At 33.2% G+C, this 15,573-nt stretch overlaps 3 protein-coding genes across 4 annotated transcripts; 2 read left to right on the top strand and 1 right to left on the bottom strand.

Moving 5' to 3' along the window:
• Positions 1 to 926: 926 nt before the first annotated feature.
• Positions 927 to 4,716, bottom strand: CCT6 (chaperonin containing TCP1 subunit 6). Of its 2 annotated transcripts, none has more exons than XM_090114483.1 (7): positions 4,650 to 4,716; positions 4,423 to 4,609; positions 4,034 to 4,233; positions 3,622 to 3,761; positions 2,829 to 2,976; positions 2,411 to 2,604; positions 927 to 2,050 (listed from the first exon to the last, which is right to left on the bottom strand). In XM_090114483.1, the coding sequence occupies exons 2-7, from the start codon at positions 4,557 to 4,559 to the stop codon at positions 1,274 to 1,276; spliced, it is 1,596 nt and encodes a 531-aa protein (XP_089970609.1). In that variant the 5' UTR covers positions 4,560 to 4,609; positions 4,650 to 4,716; the 3' UTR covers positions 927 to 1,273. The 2 variants fall into 2 exon arrangements, with proteins under 2 accessions (XP_089970609.1, XP_089970608.1); XM_090114482.1 differs by having other exon boundaries at positions 4,423 to 4,615; positions 4,653 to 4,671.
• A 394-nt stretch (positions 4,717 to 5,110) lies between these two features.
• unc-45 (unc-45 myosin chaperone) lies at positions 5,111 to 8,271 on the top strand. Its single transcript, XM_090114209.1, has one exon. The coding sequence runs from the start codon at positions 5,281 to 5,283 to the stop codon at positions 8,104 to 8,106; it is 2,826 nt and encodes a 941-aa protein (XP_089970335.1). The 5' UTR covers positions 5,111 to 5,280; the 3' UTR covers positions 8,107 to 8,271.
• A 2,660-nt stretch (positions 8,272 to 10,931) lies between these two features.
• MEP-1 (zinc finger protein MEP-1) lies at positions 10,932 to 15,419 on the top strand. Its single transcript, XM_090114234.1, has 2 exons — positions 10,932 to 11,058; positions 11,829 to 15,419. Exons 1-2 carry the CDS (start codon positions 11,037 to 11,039, stop codon positions 14,459 to 14,461), a joined length of 2,655 nt encoding a protein of 884 aa, XP_089970360.1. The 5' UTR covers positions 10,932 to 11,036; the 3' UTR covers positions 14,462 to 15,419.
• The last annotated feature ends 154 nt before the right edge of the window (positions 15,420 to 15,573 follow it).

The raw sequence follows: 15,573 nt of genomic DNA, 5'->3' as shown, positions 1-15,573 counted from the left end.
CTATCTAGATTAAGATAAGATTTAATGTAAGTACAAATAAACTATTATGTCACCCTCTTGTTGTAGTAAAAGATAATACATACAATAATGATCATAAAGTGGAAGCATTTATATTTATATATGTGATGTGATGTGATCAAGGTTCCAATTATTACATTGATAAGTGTTAAATTATCAAATATGTAGTTTTATGAGTTCACTAGGAAATCATTCCTAGGAATATATATAGATAGACTAGTCTATCTAGGACATTTTTTTAGAACATTTACTATTATATTATGCAATATAATAGTATTATATTGGACCTTATTTCTAGCATTTATATTTAAGTTTTATGACATATTCCTGATGGAAAACAGTGTTAGTTGCATTTTCAGCTTACTTTTAAGATGTTATGATGGCTATAATAATTTCGTGTATTTTTTGGTGTCTAATTTATTCTTGAAACTTGACTCCTCAAATTGATGTTGTAAATGTAATGATGTGAAATAAATTATTGAAAATGAAAATATAGTTTTTAATTATTTAACCTTGTATACCATTGTCCTATATTACCATTTACCAAATCTAAAAAATAATGCTAATACCATTACTAATGTACTGACTAAACTAATATAATATGTACTTATTTAGATTAAGAATAAAAAATACACTCTTTATGAAATGTTTATGAAGTGTTATTTTTTTTTGTGATAGGCGGACGTTTGACCGTAGTCCCACCTGAAGCAAAGCGGTAACACGGTCTAATATGGTAAGTCACATCTACCTAGAAGGTGCCTATTAACTCGTCTCTAGAAGGAACCCTTTTTTATCACTTAAAAAACACTATTCTTGAAGAACTACACTCACAGGACTTTAGCTTTGCATCACATTAAATGGAAAATTGTTTTTAAAGGTTATTAGGTCATTGAAAATAAACCAAATAATAGTTTTAAAAGCAATTTAATTAGAAATACTCATTACAATATGTAAGCTAATGTGCCAAATAATGGTCAGCTACTTATCGTGGACTGAATGTATTGAGGACTTGTGCCATAACAGGCACTTTACCCAATTTAGTAGCAATGTAAGATAATAATTAATTTGGTTTTTGTTAAAATTTATGTCCACAATACAGTAGTTATATCATAAGAATAACAAAAGCAAACAATAGCTGTGTTATTAAACATAATAAATGCATATATTTAGCACTTAAAGAAAATTGAGTTTCTCATTTTAAAGTAATACAGAATAATTGTTAAAGATTAATATGCAAAGAAATAATGAAATAAAATTAACCCTTAAGACTACTCATACCGGCCCTCATGATTTCATCAACTAAAAGGAGGTTGCTAGCAATAACGGAACAGGAGTTAAGAATTTGCTTCTTTACAATGTAGTTATCGTAAATGCCCATGTCGGTCGGTTTGATAGCTTCTCCGCTGTTCAGGTCCAAACCGATGGGGTCAGGGCTCAAACGAGCTTCCTCTTGCAGTTTAACTATAGTGTCTTGTGCGTCATAACCAGAGTTCACCGCCAGCGTTTTAGGAATCACGAGCAAAGCTTCCGCGTAAGCTTGGATGCCCAAACGAGCTTTGCCTTTAACTGTATCTTTGTACTTCTGCAACTCCAGGTTGGTCTTAATTTCGAACGCAGCTGCTCCAGCGACGACGCATTTGTCTTCAATTGCGTTGTTGATAGCTCTGAGGCCATCGCGGATGGCGTCTTTGATTTGAGTTAAAGTGTGTTTGTTGGGGCCTTTGATGAGAATAGTTACAGATTCGGGGTTCTTGCAGTCTTCAACAAATGTGTATTTTTCTTCACCCAGAATATGTTCGTATACGAGTCCAGCGTATCCTAAGCATTCTTCTGTAAGATCGTCTACGGAATTCATGGCAGAACCGCCACATGCGAGAGCTAAACGTTCCATGTTACGCCTCTTGGCTCTGCGGAGACCGATAATGCCTTCTTTGGCGAAAGCATCGAGGGAAAGAGGATCAATACCCTTCTGGTTGATTACAACGAATGATTTGTTGGTGCCGTCACAAAGCTTCTTCTTTAGTGCGATAATCTGTAATAAGTTATGAAATTACATTATTAAAAAATTATCGTATAACAATTACGTTTGCTTTCCTATTTATTTCGTAAGAATTAGAACACTATTTACACTATAATAAAAATTAATAATAATTACGAGATATGACACTCCGTATGATTTCAGCAAGTCTGGTTATAGGCTTTACGCAATTCTAACAATTTAACAAAATGACTTATCATTTGGTTAGTTTGTGAAGTTATTTCGTATGGAACAATATTTAAGCCTGTAACACACTTGATATGAAAGTTAAATTATCAGGTGATTTTTCATTTAATCTTAAGAGTGATTTGTGTGTTTCATAATATTTACAGCTATTTAAAACTTAAAACTTACCTTTTTAACTCTTTGGTCGATGAAATCACGTTCAGCCGCCACCAACTTCTCCCTGTCCTCAGCAGACTTGTAGAAGAATCCAGAGTTCACTTCAGTCTTTTCATACTCAAGTGAAACATTGCAAGTAAGAATGTATGCGTTTTCCACACGTTTTGGCATGTCGGGGTGACGCGCTCCATGGTCCATGACCAGACCTTGAGAATATTATACATACATGATAAGGAGAGAGTGGGGCAATTGTGGGATGAAACATTAAAAAGTATACAGAATAAAATTTATAAATAAAGCATAGAAGAGTTGAAAATTATAAATATAAATAATGAATCGTATTTCGCAAAAATCTATTAAATTACTAGACACACTAGGAACAATTGGTGAAACTGATACACTACCAAACAAATCATGAAAACTTACGTACCCTTAATCAAAGTTGTTTCAGTGGCAGTTTTATGCTGCATCTCCATCAGCTCAACCATGTGCAAGTCAACATGTTGATCGGGTCTACGTATCGCGAGTATCGCGTCAACGCACGCGTCGGTTAGCACTTCGGCGAGATTCGGGTGTACCTGTGCAATGGATAGATGTGTTGAAAATTAAGTGTCAATATTGGCAAATTTATAGCTTCACAGGATAAAAAGTTACATCTCAATATCTTTTCAGTGAAGTAAATTCCTTTCCATTAGTTAAAAATTCTTAGAAATTCCTTTTCCATTTCTTCTCAATGTCTTGAATCAACTTTGCAAACAACAAAGATGAGTGTTTTTAATAGATAGATTAAAGAGGAAGTTTTGTATATATCCCAATAAGATTTATAATCTAAAAACTGTTAGAGGCGTTAAATTAAGATCTAAATCTTGTGATTGAAAAGTGTTAAAAAAATTAATAACATCCGCTAACTGCTTGCAATTCACTGCATTTTAATGCCATATTGCAGTTATGTATTATTCCTAGAATTCATTTATCGAAACATCCATCAGGAACAGGGCTGCAAATCCACATACTAATTATTTCACAGTACCATTAAAATAAACTTAACCTACCTAACCCGTCATATTAATTGCCCATTTCACAGGTTTTACATGCACCTATAGATGTTTCACATCATAATGAATCATCAAATGTAAACGAAAGAAAATAGCAGGCCTATTTGACTAATATTTTTGCTAGTTTAAAATAATAATATTAAAAATACATTGGCTATAAAAGATTACCTTGGTCTTCAGAGAGGTACGAGCAATATCAATTAAGTTTTCTCTTTTGATCTCAATAGGTATTTTCATACTTTCAAGAACTTCCAAGGCTTTGTTGCGGGCTAAATCATAGCCCTCAGTAATGATTCTAGGATGTAAGCCTGTAATAAAACAAATATATTTTTTAATACAGAAATGTCAATATAAATATTTTGAATTTTCAATCTACCACAGTTTTTTTTAAAATAAATAATTAATTACAGAAGTGCATATTTCATGATTAATAAAAAGATAAATAAATGCAGTATTATGACTTTGTTTATATCGAAAGCTTTGAAGTAGTGAGTCAACTTTATTTTATATTACACTGAATGAAAAGTGAAAAGATACAAAAACAACACACTAAAAAGTAAAATAATTTCAATCTGTATACCTTCACTAATATAAATATCGGCTTGTTTAAGCAGCTCTCCTATCAACAGGACGGTAGAAGTAGTACCATCGCCGGTGGAATCGTCTTGAGCAGTCGAAGCTCTAGCGATAAGGGAAGCAGTTGGGTGCTGAATTTGCATCTCGTGAAGAAGCACGTTACCATCTTTAGTAATTTTAATATCGCCAGCTCCTGACACTAACCTGTAACAAAGATTATTACTTATGGTGACAACCATTTGCTCAACCGCATGCGACTTTGAACGCAATTATCTTTTTAGTTACTAATCAAAGTTTCTATAACAGTGCATTAAGTACAAGTATTTATCAAAAATAATCAAGTTTCTCTTTAGTTTCGTTTTATAATTCAGTATTTAAATCCTAAATACTTACATTTTTAGTGTGCCTTTGGGACCGAGGTTAGTTTTCATTACATCTTGGATACCTTTTGCTGCTGAAATATTTACAGCTAAAGCTTGGGCAGCTCTAGCAAATTCAGCTTTCGGATTTAACAAACTTATCGCAGCCATTATTTATAAGATTGTTTTACGAAAACTTGCAAAAATCACGTTACTAACTTTTTATGCAAAGAGTATAGTAACTATGTATAAGGAATTTTTATGATTGATGGTATTGTTTGGTGTTGCCACTTCCCAGTGACAATTACCATAAGTTAAAAGTTTACCGTTCCTTGGCAAATGTTCATGGCGTGTAAAATTAAAAAAAATAAAAAATATTTTAAAACACATTATTCTGTATTTGAAAATAACCACGTATTCAAAATTCAAATCTTATTCAAATTAATTCATCCAAAACACCTGTAAGAAGAAGTAAAAAGCAATTCGAATGTCAATATATACAATTTTAAACGAATGGAAAAGATTTATCAATACGGGTTCATTACAATAATATTGTAAATAACTGTAAAACATGTCAATAAATAAAATTGAATTGAATAATTTTATTGACTGAATATTTGCGGCTCACCCACGGCTCACCTATAATAGCAGAGTAAGTAAATCTACAATACTAGCAATATTGCTTTCCAATGTCAATTGTCAAAATGATGTAATTTTCAACATGAAACCGTAAGGTTCATGTGTCATAATATGGAGTTACAAAAATAAATGTTCTATTTAAAGGCGAATTCATATAAATGTACCTACGAGATAGTGCCAGAAAATTCCTAAGTGTATAAAAGGCTTGCCGGTGCTTATATTGCTGTAATATTTAAATTAAGTTCCAATCAAAATGGACCAAATAGAAGAAGCAGAGAGTTACAAAAATAAAGGAAATGAAGCTTTTAAAACCGAAAATTATGAACAGGCGCTATCACTTTACACTAAAGCAATTAATATTGCGGAGAGAGACACGCGTGATATGGCCACGTACTTGAAGAATCGCGCTGCGGCCTATCTTATGTTAAAAGAATACGAGAAAGCTATTAAAGACTGCGATGATGCCTTGCAAATTATACCTGAAGATCCTAAGGCGTTATTTCGACGTGCTCAAGCTTTAGAAAATTTAGAACGATTTGAAGAGGCCTACCGGGATGCGAAAATAATATTCACAGTAGACCCTACTAACAAGGCTATTCAACCAGTGCTAGGTCGTTTACATGCTATAGTCCAAGAAAGAGCAAGGAATGCCGCTCAAACTAGCAATAAAGTAGAACAAATGTTCAAGCTCGCTTTCAACATAGGTGAAGATCAAGAAAAATGTGAAAAAGCAATATCTAACTTACTAGTATTATGTAAAGAAGGTGATGCTGCAGACATGATGTTGAAGAATGGTATAATTCAGAAAATTCAACAGTTGGTGAAAAACGAAAAAAAGTCAGAAATTTATGTCAATGCCATCCGAGTTGTAAGTCAACTATGCAAGAGGAACGTTGAAAGGACAAAAAATATTATTAAAGGAGTTGGTGTACCTTGGTTCCTGGAAATTATTGATAGTGACAAAGAAGAAATTGTTATAGCTGCTCAATATTGCCTTCAAACAATATTGAACACCTTCTCTGGTATGGATACCAAAAAGGATACAAAGCCTGATAAAAATCTTTGTGAACAGTATAAAACAGAAATAGATACTCTACTTACATGCTTAACTTATTCAATAACAAATAGAGTTATCACTGGCTTGGCTAGAGATGCTATTATGGAGATTATTATGAAAAACTGTCACTATAGCACACTAAATTGGGCTGAGAGGTTTGTTGAAATTAGAGGCCTACAGCGCCTCCTTGAAGTTTGCAGTGAATTGGAGGAATACAAGTATGAATCTGCCATGAATATTACTCCTTCCTCAAGAACAATTGCTGCCTCATGCTTGGCAAAAATTTATGAAAACATGTATTATGATCAAGCTAGAGAAAAATTCAATGAACAAGTAGATGAGTTTATTAAAGATAAATTATTAACACCAGATCTTGAATCAAAAGTGAGGGTCACTGTTGCTATTACATCATTATTGAGAGGACCAATTGATGTGGGTAATTATGTTATCTCTAAAGAAGGTATTATGGAAATGATTCTAGTCATGGCTCAGACTGAGGATACACTACAACAAAGAGTAGCATGTGAATGTCTTATTGCTGCTGCTTCTAAAAAAGATAAAGCTCGAGCAATCATTGATAAGGGTGTAGACATATTAAAAAAATTATATTCCTCTAAAAATGATGCCGTTAGGGTAAGAGCCCTTGTTGGATTATGTAAAATTGGAAGCTTTGGAGGTGATGATGCATCCATCAGGCCCTTTGCAGATGGTTCAACTAAGAAATTAGCTGATGCATGTAGAAAATTCTTAGTAAATCCAGCAAAGGATAAAGATATGCGAAAATGGGCTGCTGAGGGTCTCTCTTACCTGACATTAGATGCAGATGTAAAAGAGAAGTTAGTTGATGATAAGGCTGCATTAAATTCTCTTATTGAGTTAGCTAAAAGTGGAGATCAGTCATGCCTTTATGGTGTTGTAACCACTTTAGTAAATTTGTGCAATGCTTATGAAAAACAGGAGATTATGCCTGAAATGGTGGAGCTTGCTAAATTTGCTAAGCATCATATCCCTGAACAACATGAACTAGATGATCCTGACTTTGTTAATAAAAGATTGACAGTATTATGTAAGGCTGGGGTTACATCTGGTCTAGTTGCTCTCAGTAAAACTGAGAGTCACAATTCAAGAGAATTGATTGCAAGAGTATTCAATGCAATTTGCAGTTTGCAAGAATTAAGAGGTATTGTTGTGCAACAAGGAGGGGCAAAAGTATTGATACCCATGTCTTTAGAAGGAACCAATAATGGTAAAAAACAAGCTGCCCAAGCCTTGGCAAGAATTGGTATAACAATTAATCCTGAAGTTGCTTTTCCTGGGCAAAGAAACTTAGAAGTGGTAAGACCACTGATATCATTATTGCACCCTGAATGCACTGCCCTAGAGAATTTTGAAGCTCTTATGGCTTTGTGCAATTTAGCTGGCATGAATGAAACAACAAGGAATAGAATACTTAAAGAAGGAGGTTTGTCTAAAATAGAACATTACATGTATGAGGATCACTTAATGCTACAAAGAGCTGCAACACAGTGTATATGTAACTTAGTGCAATCTGAAGATGTAATAAAGACCTTTGAAGGAAACAATGATAAAACTAAATTTTTATGCTTACTTTGCCAAGAAGAAGATGTGGATACTGTAATGGCTGCTGCTGGTGCCTTATGTATTTTAACCTCAGCAAGTAAAATTTGCTGTAGGAAAATTTTGGACCTTGAATCATGGTTAGAATCATTGAGATGTTTACTTGCAAACCCTAATAAAGAAATTCAGTATAGAGGTACATACATGTTGTATAATGTGGTTAATGATGATGAAGATATGGCTGCCAGGGTATTTGAAACTGATGTAATGGAGATATTAATGGCCATTACAAAGTTGGAAGAGCCTGAATGTGCTAAAGCAAAAGAGTATGCTCAGAAATGTTTGAATGCTGCTGAAGATCTTGGGGTTATCAGGAAACCTGAAGAAGGACCAGTTGATGCTTTACAAGAAGAGCCTGAAGATGATGCTGATGGTGAAGAATAATTGTATTTTGCTCTGAAAGTAGTAACTTATATTAGAAATAGAACAATAAAATTATTTATATGATGATATGATTAACAATCAATTTGTGTGACAATATTTTGTATTTGTTTGTTTTTAAGATATGGAGATTTAAGAGTAATAAAGGAAATTTTCAACTGTTTACTATATTCGATTTTTATTTGTTAGTTTCACTGTTAGACACTCTTTATAAGGGGCGTATGCTAGTTGGAAATAAAATGCTTATATTTTTAACCCTTAGTGCCGCAAATCCGACTTCCACATGACCTTCCTTAACATTTTTAAAAAAAGAGAAGGACATACTTTATAGATTTCGAGAATTTAAATTTTTCATAGTTCATACAAATTTGAATAGATAAACATGCAAGTGTCATAGTGGGCAACACTCACTTAGCTGCGTATATAAAGGAAAATAACTTATATAGCTGGTTAGAAATATTTTTCAGTAATAATTAGGACAATAAAAAAATAGGTAATGGTTATTGCAAGAAGCTTATGGTTATTGGTTACATGTGTGGTTACATGCAAGAAGCTTATTAGATGTAAGCTTCTTGGTTACATTTACATGGTGACTAGCTTATTCTATAACAAAAGTGCTATTACCTACTGCATTTTATTTTTTGAATTTTTATTAAAACTTGCAGTAGAAAAAAATACTGCGAAAACATTGTGATGCTTGCATAGGATAGACCGTATTTAAACATTATTATCTATACTTATAAATTATAATAAATCTGTAGAGAGGCCAATTCTGTACATGAAATATATTTAAAAAAAAACTATGAAGGGGTGATAAGGGATCGCTACTGATGACAAAAATGCAATCAGTAAAATTTTTGTCTGTCTGTCTGTCTGTCTGTCTGTCTGTATATTCGCTATAGAAACAGAAACTACACGACGGATTTTAACCAAATTTGGCACAATTATTCTTCATACTCCTGGGCAGGTTATAGTAAAAGAATCATGTAAATCGGTGAAGAAACACCAAAGTTATACATGAAATACGCTATAAGTCATCGCGCGTGAATACAGAATCATGCCATAAGGATTATTTTTGTGTATCAGTTGCCGCGTTCGACGCGCTTCGCGGCGGGAGCTGTAAAAAGGCGGCGGGTCTGCACCCGTTTCGCGTTGTCACGGCATCACGTGTGAACGGCTGAACCGATTTCGATAATTCTTTTCTATTATATTCCTTGAAGTACGAGGATGGTTCTTATGTAGAGAAAACGTAAATATGTACCACGGGCGAAGCCGGGGCGGACCGCTAGTTTTAAATAAATGTACTGTGTGACTGTATAGCTTAGATTACAAAATAAAATACAGATGGAGCATGTCAATCATTCATCGCCCTTGTCAAAGAAAATACGAAATCAAAAACGAATACGTTCCTCCGCTAGTGCTATAGCGATTCTAGTGTCATGCAATACGTCAAAAGGGGTTTGATATTTTAGTAAAAAAATGCTGTCTTGTGATATTAAAACGCTGTAAAACTTGTTCCCGAAAACAAACAAAAAGATAAAACATCGTTTTACAGATTTTCTGTAGATTATTTGGCTTATTTAATTTTGTATACAAATAATAATTTTACAAATACGAAGGAATTCAAAACTTCAACGTATGCTGCCAGTATTTTGAAAATGAATTTGCCATTTTTAGGGGTAAAATGGTTAAAAGATATTCGGGGTAGTGCTGTTGGATTTTTCTCTCGTGAATGTGATTATTTGTATAGTGCAATAAAAGTTCATGGTCATTATTAGATTATTTTAAAAAGCATTATACATTTTTTTGTTACTTTTATAAAAAGCGTCGTTTTCGCTTGCGATTTAATTCATGTGAACACATGATGGATATGATGAAAATAAAATGTCCCGCATTCTCGACTAAAAACTACCGCTAATTTCGCATTCATATGTTTTGAACTTTTGAAAAATAAAAACTTTTTTTAATGTAATTTATTTAATAAAAATTGAATAAAATTATTTTGTCCATGTATAACTTTAGTAGATAGGTGATAAAATAATTTTTACAATATTATAAAATAATATCAAAAACCCGAATTTATATTAAAATAAAAATTAAAACATGACTGCTAATAAATTATGTAGCCTACGTCACTACCACCACAGCTACCATCATAATTCAGATGATTGCAATGACACCTCATAAGTCACAACTCAAAATCGATCCAACAGTTTATACTGCAGGGCGTGTCAAAGAAATATTATACATATGTATGTATACATATGTAGGTATGTACCTACACTCGAAAAACATAACCCTCTTTCTTCCGTAGTCGGGGAAAATTTTGGGAAAATTTTCAATATCTGGTAACATAACACCCACACAGAAGCACCGTGTACGTACAGTGCAACGGCGAAATGACAGCACACATAGCTTTATGGAAATGACGATAAATTATTCGGTGTTCGGCAACGCTCCATCTGTCTTTTATTTTGTAATCTAAGCTGTATAGTATTAAATATAAACCTAAAATATTATTTTACATGTTATTAAATCACATAAGTATATTATAATTAATTTACGGTGTATTCAGAATAATTAAATACACAACAGCATATCACATATCAGGAAATTATATTATGTAACAATGATAATAAATATATAAATTATTCAAATAAAAGTTGACTAATATTTTTATAGTTATTAATTAATATAATCTAATGGCTGAATTTAATAAAAATATGAGATTATTTAATTACTCTTCAATAATATGAGTAGTTTTTGATCAAAATACAGATTATAAATAAAATACAACATTTTTGGCATGTACTATCTGTATACAGAAAGTGACTTTAAATGGAACCTTTTTATGTGACAGCTTGATTTGGTTTGGTGTCCGCTACTGTACTATTGTGCTATTTTTTGGTTTTTCTAACTTATTCCCTCTGAAAATGTCTATTTCGACTGCCACAGGTACATATTTTTAAAGATTATTGTTAGTTATACTAAAATTTCACACTTATTTAAAACTTGTCGTCGTATCGATGAAATAGTGTTTTCCGAGCAAAGCCATGGAATCCCATATGGCGGTCTATGCTCCACATGATATAATGACGCCAAGTTGAGCTGAAAAGTATTACTGTCATAAAACTTGTTCAAATGCGTGGAAAAGTCAATGGTTTTTGCCCTAGATTTTAGGTTAAATCCTATGTTTATCGAACGTTAGGTTACTAAGATATTCTAATTTTTTTCCCTTTCTAGCGTCTTCGCCGACGCCGGACATTTAAATAGTGGTTTTTTTTATTTGTGCGTTCGGGAAATATTTTTGTTTCTTACTCCTTTCTTTCACAGTTATCAAACTTCGTAGTTAAAAACGTCTTGTGAATTCGAATTTAACATTGTTTTGGTCGTAGTTTATAAGTTTGTTTCGAAAAAAAAATGTTTTTTTAAAAAATTTTCACGACATCCACAATTAGTTTTCAATAGATTTAAGTTGTGTTTTCTGAATTATAAAAAAAAAACTTGGATTTATTATGTTTATTAATGTACCTAGGTTTAGTAGGTCAATTAAGCATAGTGTCTTTATATCATTTCATTATATTATTTATTTAAATTTTAGTGTAGATAAATAAAATGTAATTTTTTTCCTTTAAATTAGTTGAATGAGAGCTGAATTGTTCTTCTTTTTACTCATGAACACTTGTATAAGGCCTTATATTCAATAAGTTTTATCAACATTGCAGATGATCGTACAGAAGGTGATGATGACACATCACAGGGGAGCCAACCAAAAGATGAAAGCAGTGAATCAGAGAATGAAAACGAAAATGAACCTCAAAATCAAAATGGAGGAGGCTTAAGTCCTGAAGTTCATGAAATTACTAGTGATGATGAAATAGTTACCAATGATGATGAATCTTCTAACTCTAGTAGTGACTCAAATGACAGTTCAGAAGATTCACAACAAAGTAACAGAGACAGGGATAAAAACAAAGATGAAGAGCCAATGGAAAATGGTGAAGAATCAGACATTGAGGAAGTTAATATTGAAGACCCCCTTAACCAAGTCCCAAATAAGAATAAGCCTATTGTGATAAATGATACAAAAAACTTAGCTGATTTAGCATCAAAACAAAGTACTTCTAATGGAGAAGAACCAAATAAAGAGCCTACTGTTGTGATCATAGACACAAATTCAATTTTATCTGGTAAAGGACCAACAGCAATGCCAAATAAAACAAGTTCAAGTAATATTGATGCCCACAATTTGTGTCAAAGCATTGCTGCGAGAGGAACTACAATAACACCAATAAGCAGTAAAAATAACAATACTAAAAATAATCAATCAAATAATACCCAAGCTCCTCAATCTAACATATTGCCTTCTCTAACTGATGATATGTTTGTAGTTGAAGCACCATCATTCATTGTACCTTATGTTTACGAAAAACCATCATTAAAACCATTTAGAGAATTTGTGGATAAATTAGGAAAAGAATTAGAAGATCTGAAAGCTCAAGAAGAAGAAGAGAGACAAACGAAAGAGAAAGCAGAAAAAGAAAGAAAAGAGAAGGAGAGAAAAGAGAAGATTGAGAGAGGAGAAGCAGTGGAGGAAGAGGAAGCAAGTGACAAGGATGCAAAAAAAGAAAGTGAAGAAAAGGACAAAAAATCAGAAAAGAGACGACGGAAGCGCCGGAATGAAGATGATGATGATGATTCTTGGGATGGAGAATCTACCAGTGAATCGGATGAAGCTGCAAGTGATGATGATACAGTAGTTATAAAAGATAAGGATACTACCTATGATGACATAAAAGATCCAATGGACCTTATTGGTAAAAGTGCAGGTGGCAAATCAGATAGTTACTTTGACTGTTCACTTGGACAATTTTTTATAAACATTGGAATTAATCTAGTACAGGAGTATGTTCAAAGTGATTTATTGAAAACACAAAATAGAAAACTGTATAAGGAAAAGAAGTCTGGACGTAGTACACGAGCCACAGAAGGAGCAATTGCATCTCTCACACAAAATTTGGCATATAGTAAGAAGCTTAATGCACCATATGCCCTGCAACAGAAGCAATGTGAATTTTGTAGTTTTAAAACAGAATCTATGCTTGTTATGTCTCATCATTTAGAGGCACCACATATGAAAAATAATATTTATAAATGTAATACATGTGCATTTGAAATAAGGAGCCCACATGATATATTATTTCATATGGAAGCCGAACATAATATTAGAGGTAGACTCGAGAGAGCTCCAGCCTATCAACAATGTCCTAGTTGCCACTTTGAGGACAATAGTAAAACCAAACTTGCTCGCCATCTTATTGCCTGTGCTAAAAAGTTCAAACCAGAATTTAATCTTGGGCCACCACTAGATTGGGAGCCTCCAGCAAAAATACCAAAGTTATCTAGAGCCCGCAACAATATAATGGGTCCTTACCAATCAAACTTCAACCGCTCGCAAATGGGCATGAGTCCTCTCGGACGACCACCATTAAGTATAGGAAATGCTGTTATACCCAACATGCCAATTCTTGGTAGGCCCAGAGGACGTCCACCATTAGGGGGTCCTTCTACACGTGCTCCTGTGTCAGGAGTACCCATCATAAGGAGTGGAGTTATGATTATGCACAATAATCAAGCAAGTGGGACCACAATTTCTAATTATCCCGTTGTACAGAACAATCAAGGAAACCATTCAGCTTCAGCTACTCCAAAAATATCTATTACACCTCTACCACGTGTCCCTCAGCCTTCTTCATCCAACTCTTCTCAAAATTCTAAGGCCACTTTTGTAATTTGCGAAATTTGTGATGGTTACATTAAGGATTTGGAACAATTGAGAAATCATATGCAATGGATACACAAAGTGAAAATTCATCCTAAAATGATTTACAACAGACCACCACTCAATTGTCAGAAGTGTCAGTTTAGATTCTTCACTGATCAGGGACTCGAAAGGCACTTGTTGGGTTCTCATGGGCTTGTGACAAGCTCCATGCAGGAAGCAGCAAACAAAGGTAAAGATGCGGGTAGGTGCCCTGTGTGTGGCAGGGTATATCAGTGGAAATTACTAAATCATGTATCAAGGGATCACAACATGACTTTGAAACCAGCCCATCTCTCCTACAAATGCACAGTTTGTACTGCCACATTTGGGATGTACAAACAATTCGAGAACCACGTATATTCGGCGCACAGCGTTGTCGCGAAGCGCGTTATCGATAAGAATAAGAGTGCCCCGGCCGCTTCGAAGCCCACCGACAATGACTCACTGCTCAAACCTTTGAAAATCAGTGATGAAATCACTATAATACCTCAACCTGCCAAGTCGAATGTGACCATTACTGCAAAAGGCAAATAGCACTAACAAATTTGACGACATTGGAAAAAACTGTCACTATTATAAATGTTTCCCATTAGCTTTTCAGCTATGCACTTTGCAAGATCAGGCAGTATTTTGTAAATAACCTGATTATATGAGCATATTACACCTTATAGAATTGAATTTTAAATACAGAGATATTATATTGATGACTTTGGTTGTCAAGTAAATATGAATGTTATTTTTAAATATAACATAAAACAAAATAAATAGTAAGCTGTAAATTCAGTGTATAAACTTAATATAAGCTCATAAAATAGGTATTTTGTGACATTTGTATTGTTAGCATGACTTTCCTACTATGTGTATTTGTGACTAGTTGGTTGTTCCATATTTTGTTTTTGTCACAAAAAGAAAGGAATTTAACTAAGATCTGCATCATCACTGTTTTTTGTAGTGGAGAATGCGCAAGTTAGATATTAGATTTCGTAATGGTTATAAAGTAATCTTATTATTTATTTGCTTATTACTCATGTATAATGTGACCATGGTAAATTATTGTCTATTTTCATTTTAATTCGCGATTTGGAGCCGAATGTTTTGGAAATGTAAAGATAATCATAAAGGAAGGAATTAATGAAGGAGGTATCAATTATGATTACGTAAGGTATTAGTTAAGTTATTAGGTTTAATAATTAAGTAATAATTATTATTAATGTATTACTTGAATTTCCTTATTCTTTCAACCTGCTTACCACAGAAACCTAAATTCTTGCTGTAAACTTAACACATCAGTCTTTTTAGTTCTGATCTCAGGTTAGACTGGAGTGTTGATTTGCTATAGTTTACTAAATTGTTATCGTACTTATAGAACTTAATATAGGTACTGTATTCTTTTTTTATTTAATTCAAAGATGTATGTTCACATTTTGTGTCTGGAGGGTTTTGTAATGATATGTGAGAATTAAATAAAGTTATTGAAGTAAATAATGTGAAATGTTGCTTATGTAATTTCTTTAAGATTGTTGGGATCATATTTTGATTGATTAAAATACCCTTTTTATTTTACTAGAAGGAGTTCTCTTTAATTTGTGACTTGTATGCGAGTTATAAATATTTCTACATTTTCATATACTATTCATGTCACTTTT

Source organism: Colias eurytheme, chromosome 21 (genome assembly GCF_061535395.1).
Source record: "Colias eurytheme isolate Ceu_HAF_F1 chromosome 21, ilColEury1 Martin Lab GWU primary, whole genome shotgun sequence".
Taxonomy (NCBI): Eukaryota; Metazoa; Arthropoda; class Insecta; order Lepidoptera; family Pieridae; genus Colias; species Colias eurytheme.
This window is presented reverse-complemented; position numbering and strand designations above follow the sequence as displayed.

What these genes read in the sequence shown, in the direction of transcription:
- CCT6 (XM_090114483.1), bottom strand. Translation starts at nt 4,559, where the DNA reads ATGGCTGCGATAAGTTTGTTAAATCCGAAAGCTGAATTTGCTAGAGCT. An exon ending in GTACCTCTCTGAAGACCAAG is followed by an intron (nt 2,977 to 3,621) that starts GTAATCTTTTAT and finishes TCCATTGCACAG; the next exon opens with GTACACCCGAATCTCGCCGA. An exon ending in TCGACCAAAGAGTTAAAAAG is followed by an intron (nt 2,051 to 2,410) that starts GTAAGTTTTAAG and finishes AACTTATTACAG; the next exon opens with ATTATCGCACTAAAGAAGAA.
- unc-45 (XM_090114209.1), top strand. Translation starts at nt 5,281, where the DNA reads ATGGACCAAATAGAAGAAGCAGAGAGTTACAAAAATAAAGGAAATGAA.
- MEP-1 (XM_090114234.1), top strand. Translation starts at nt 11,037, where the DNA reads ATGTCTATTTCGACTGCCACAG. An exon ending in GTCTATTTCGACTGCCACAG is followed by an intron (nt 11,059 to 11,828) that starts GTACATATTTTT and finishes TCAACATTGCAG; the next exon opens with ATGATCGTACAGAAGGTGAT.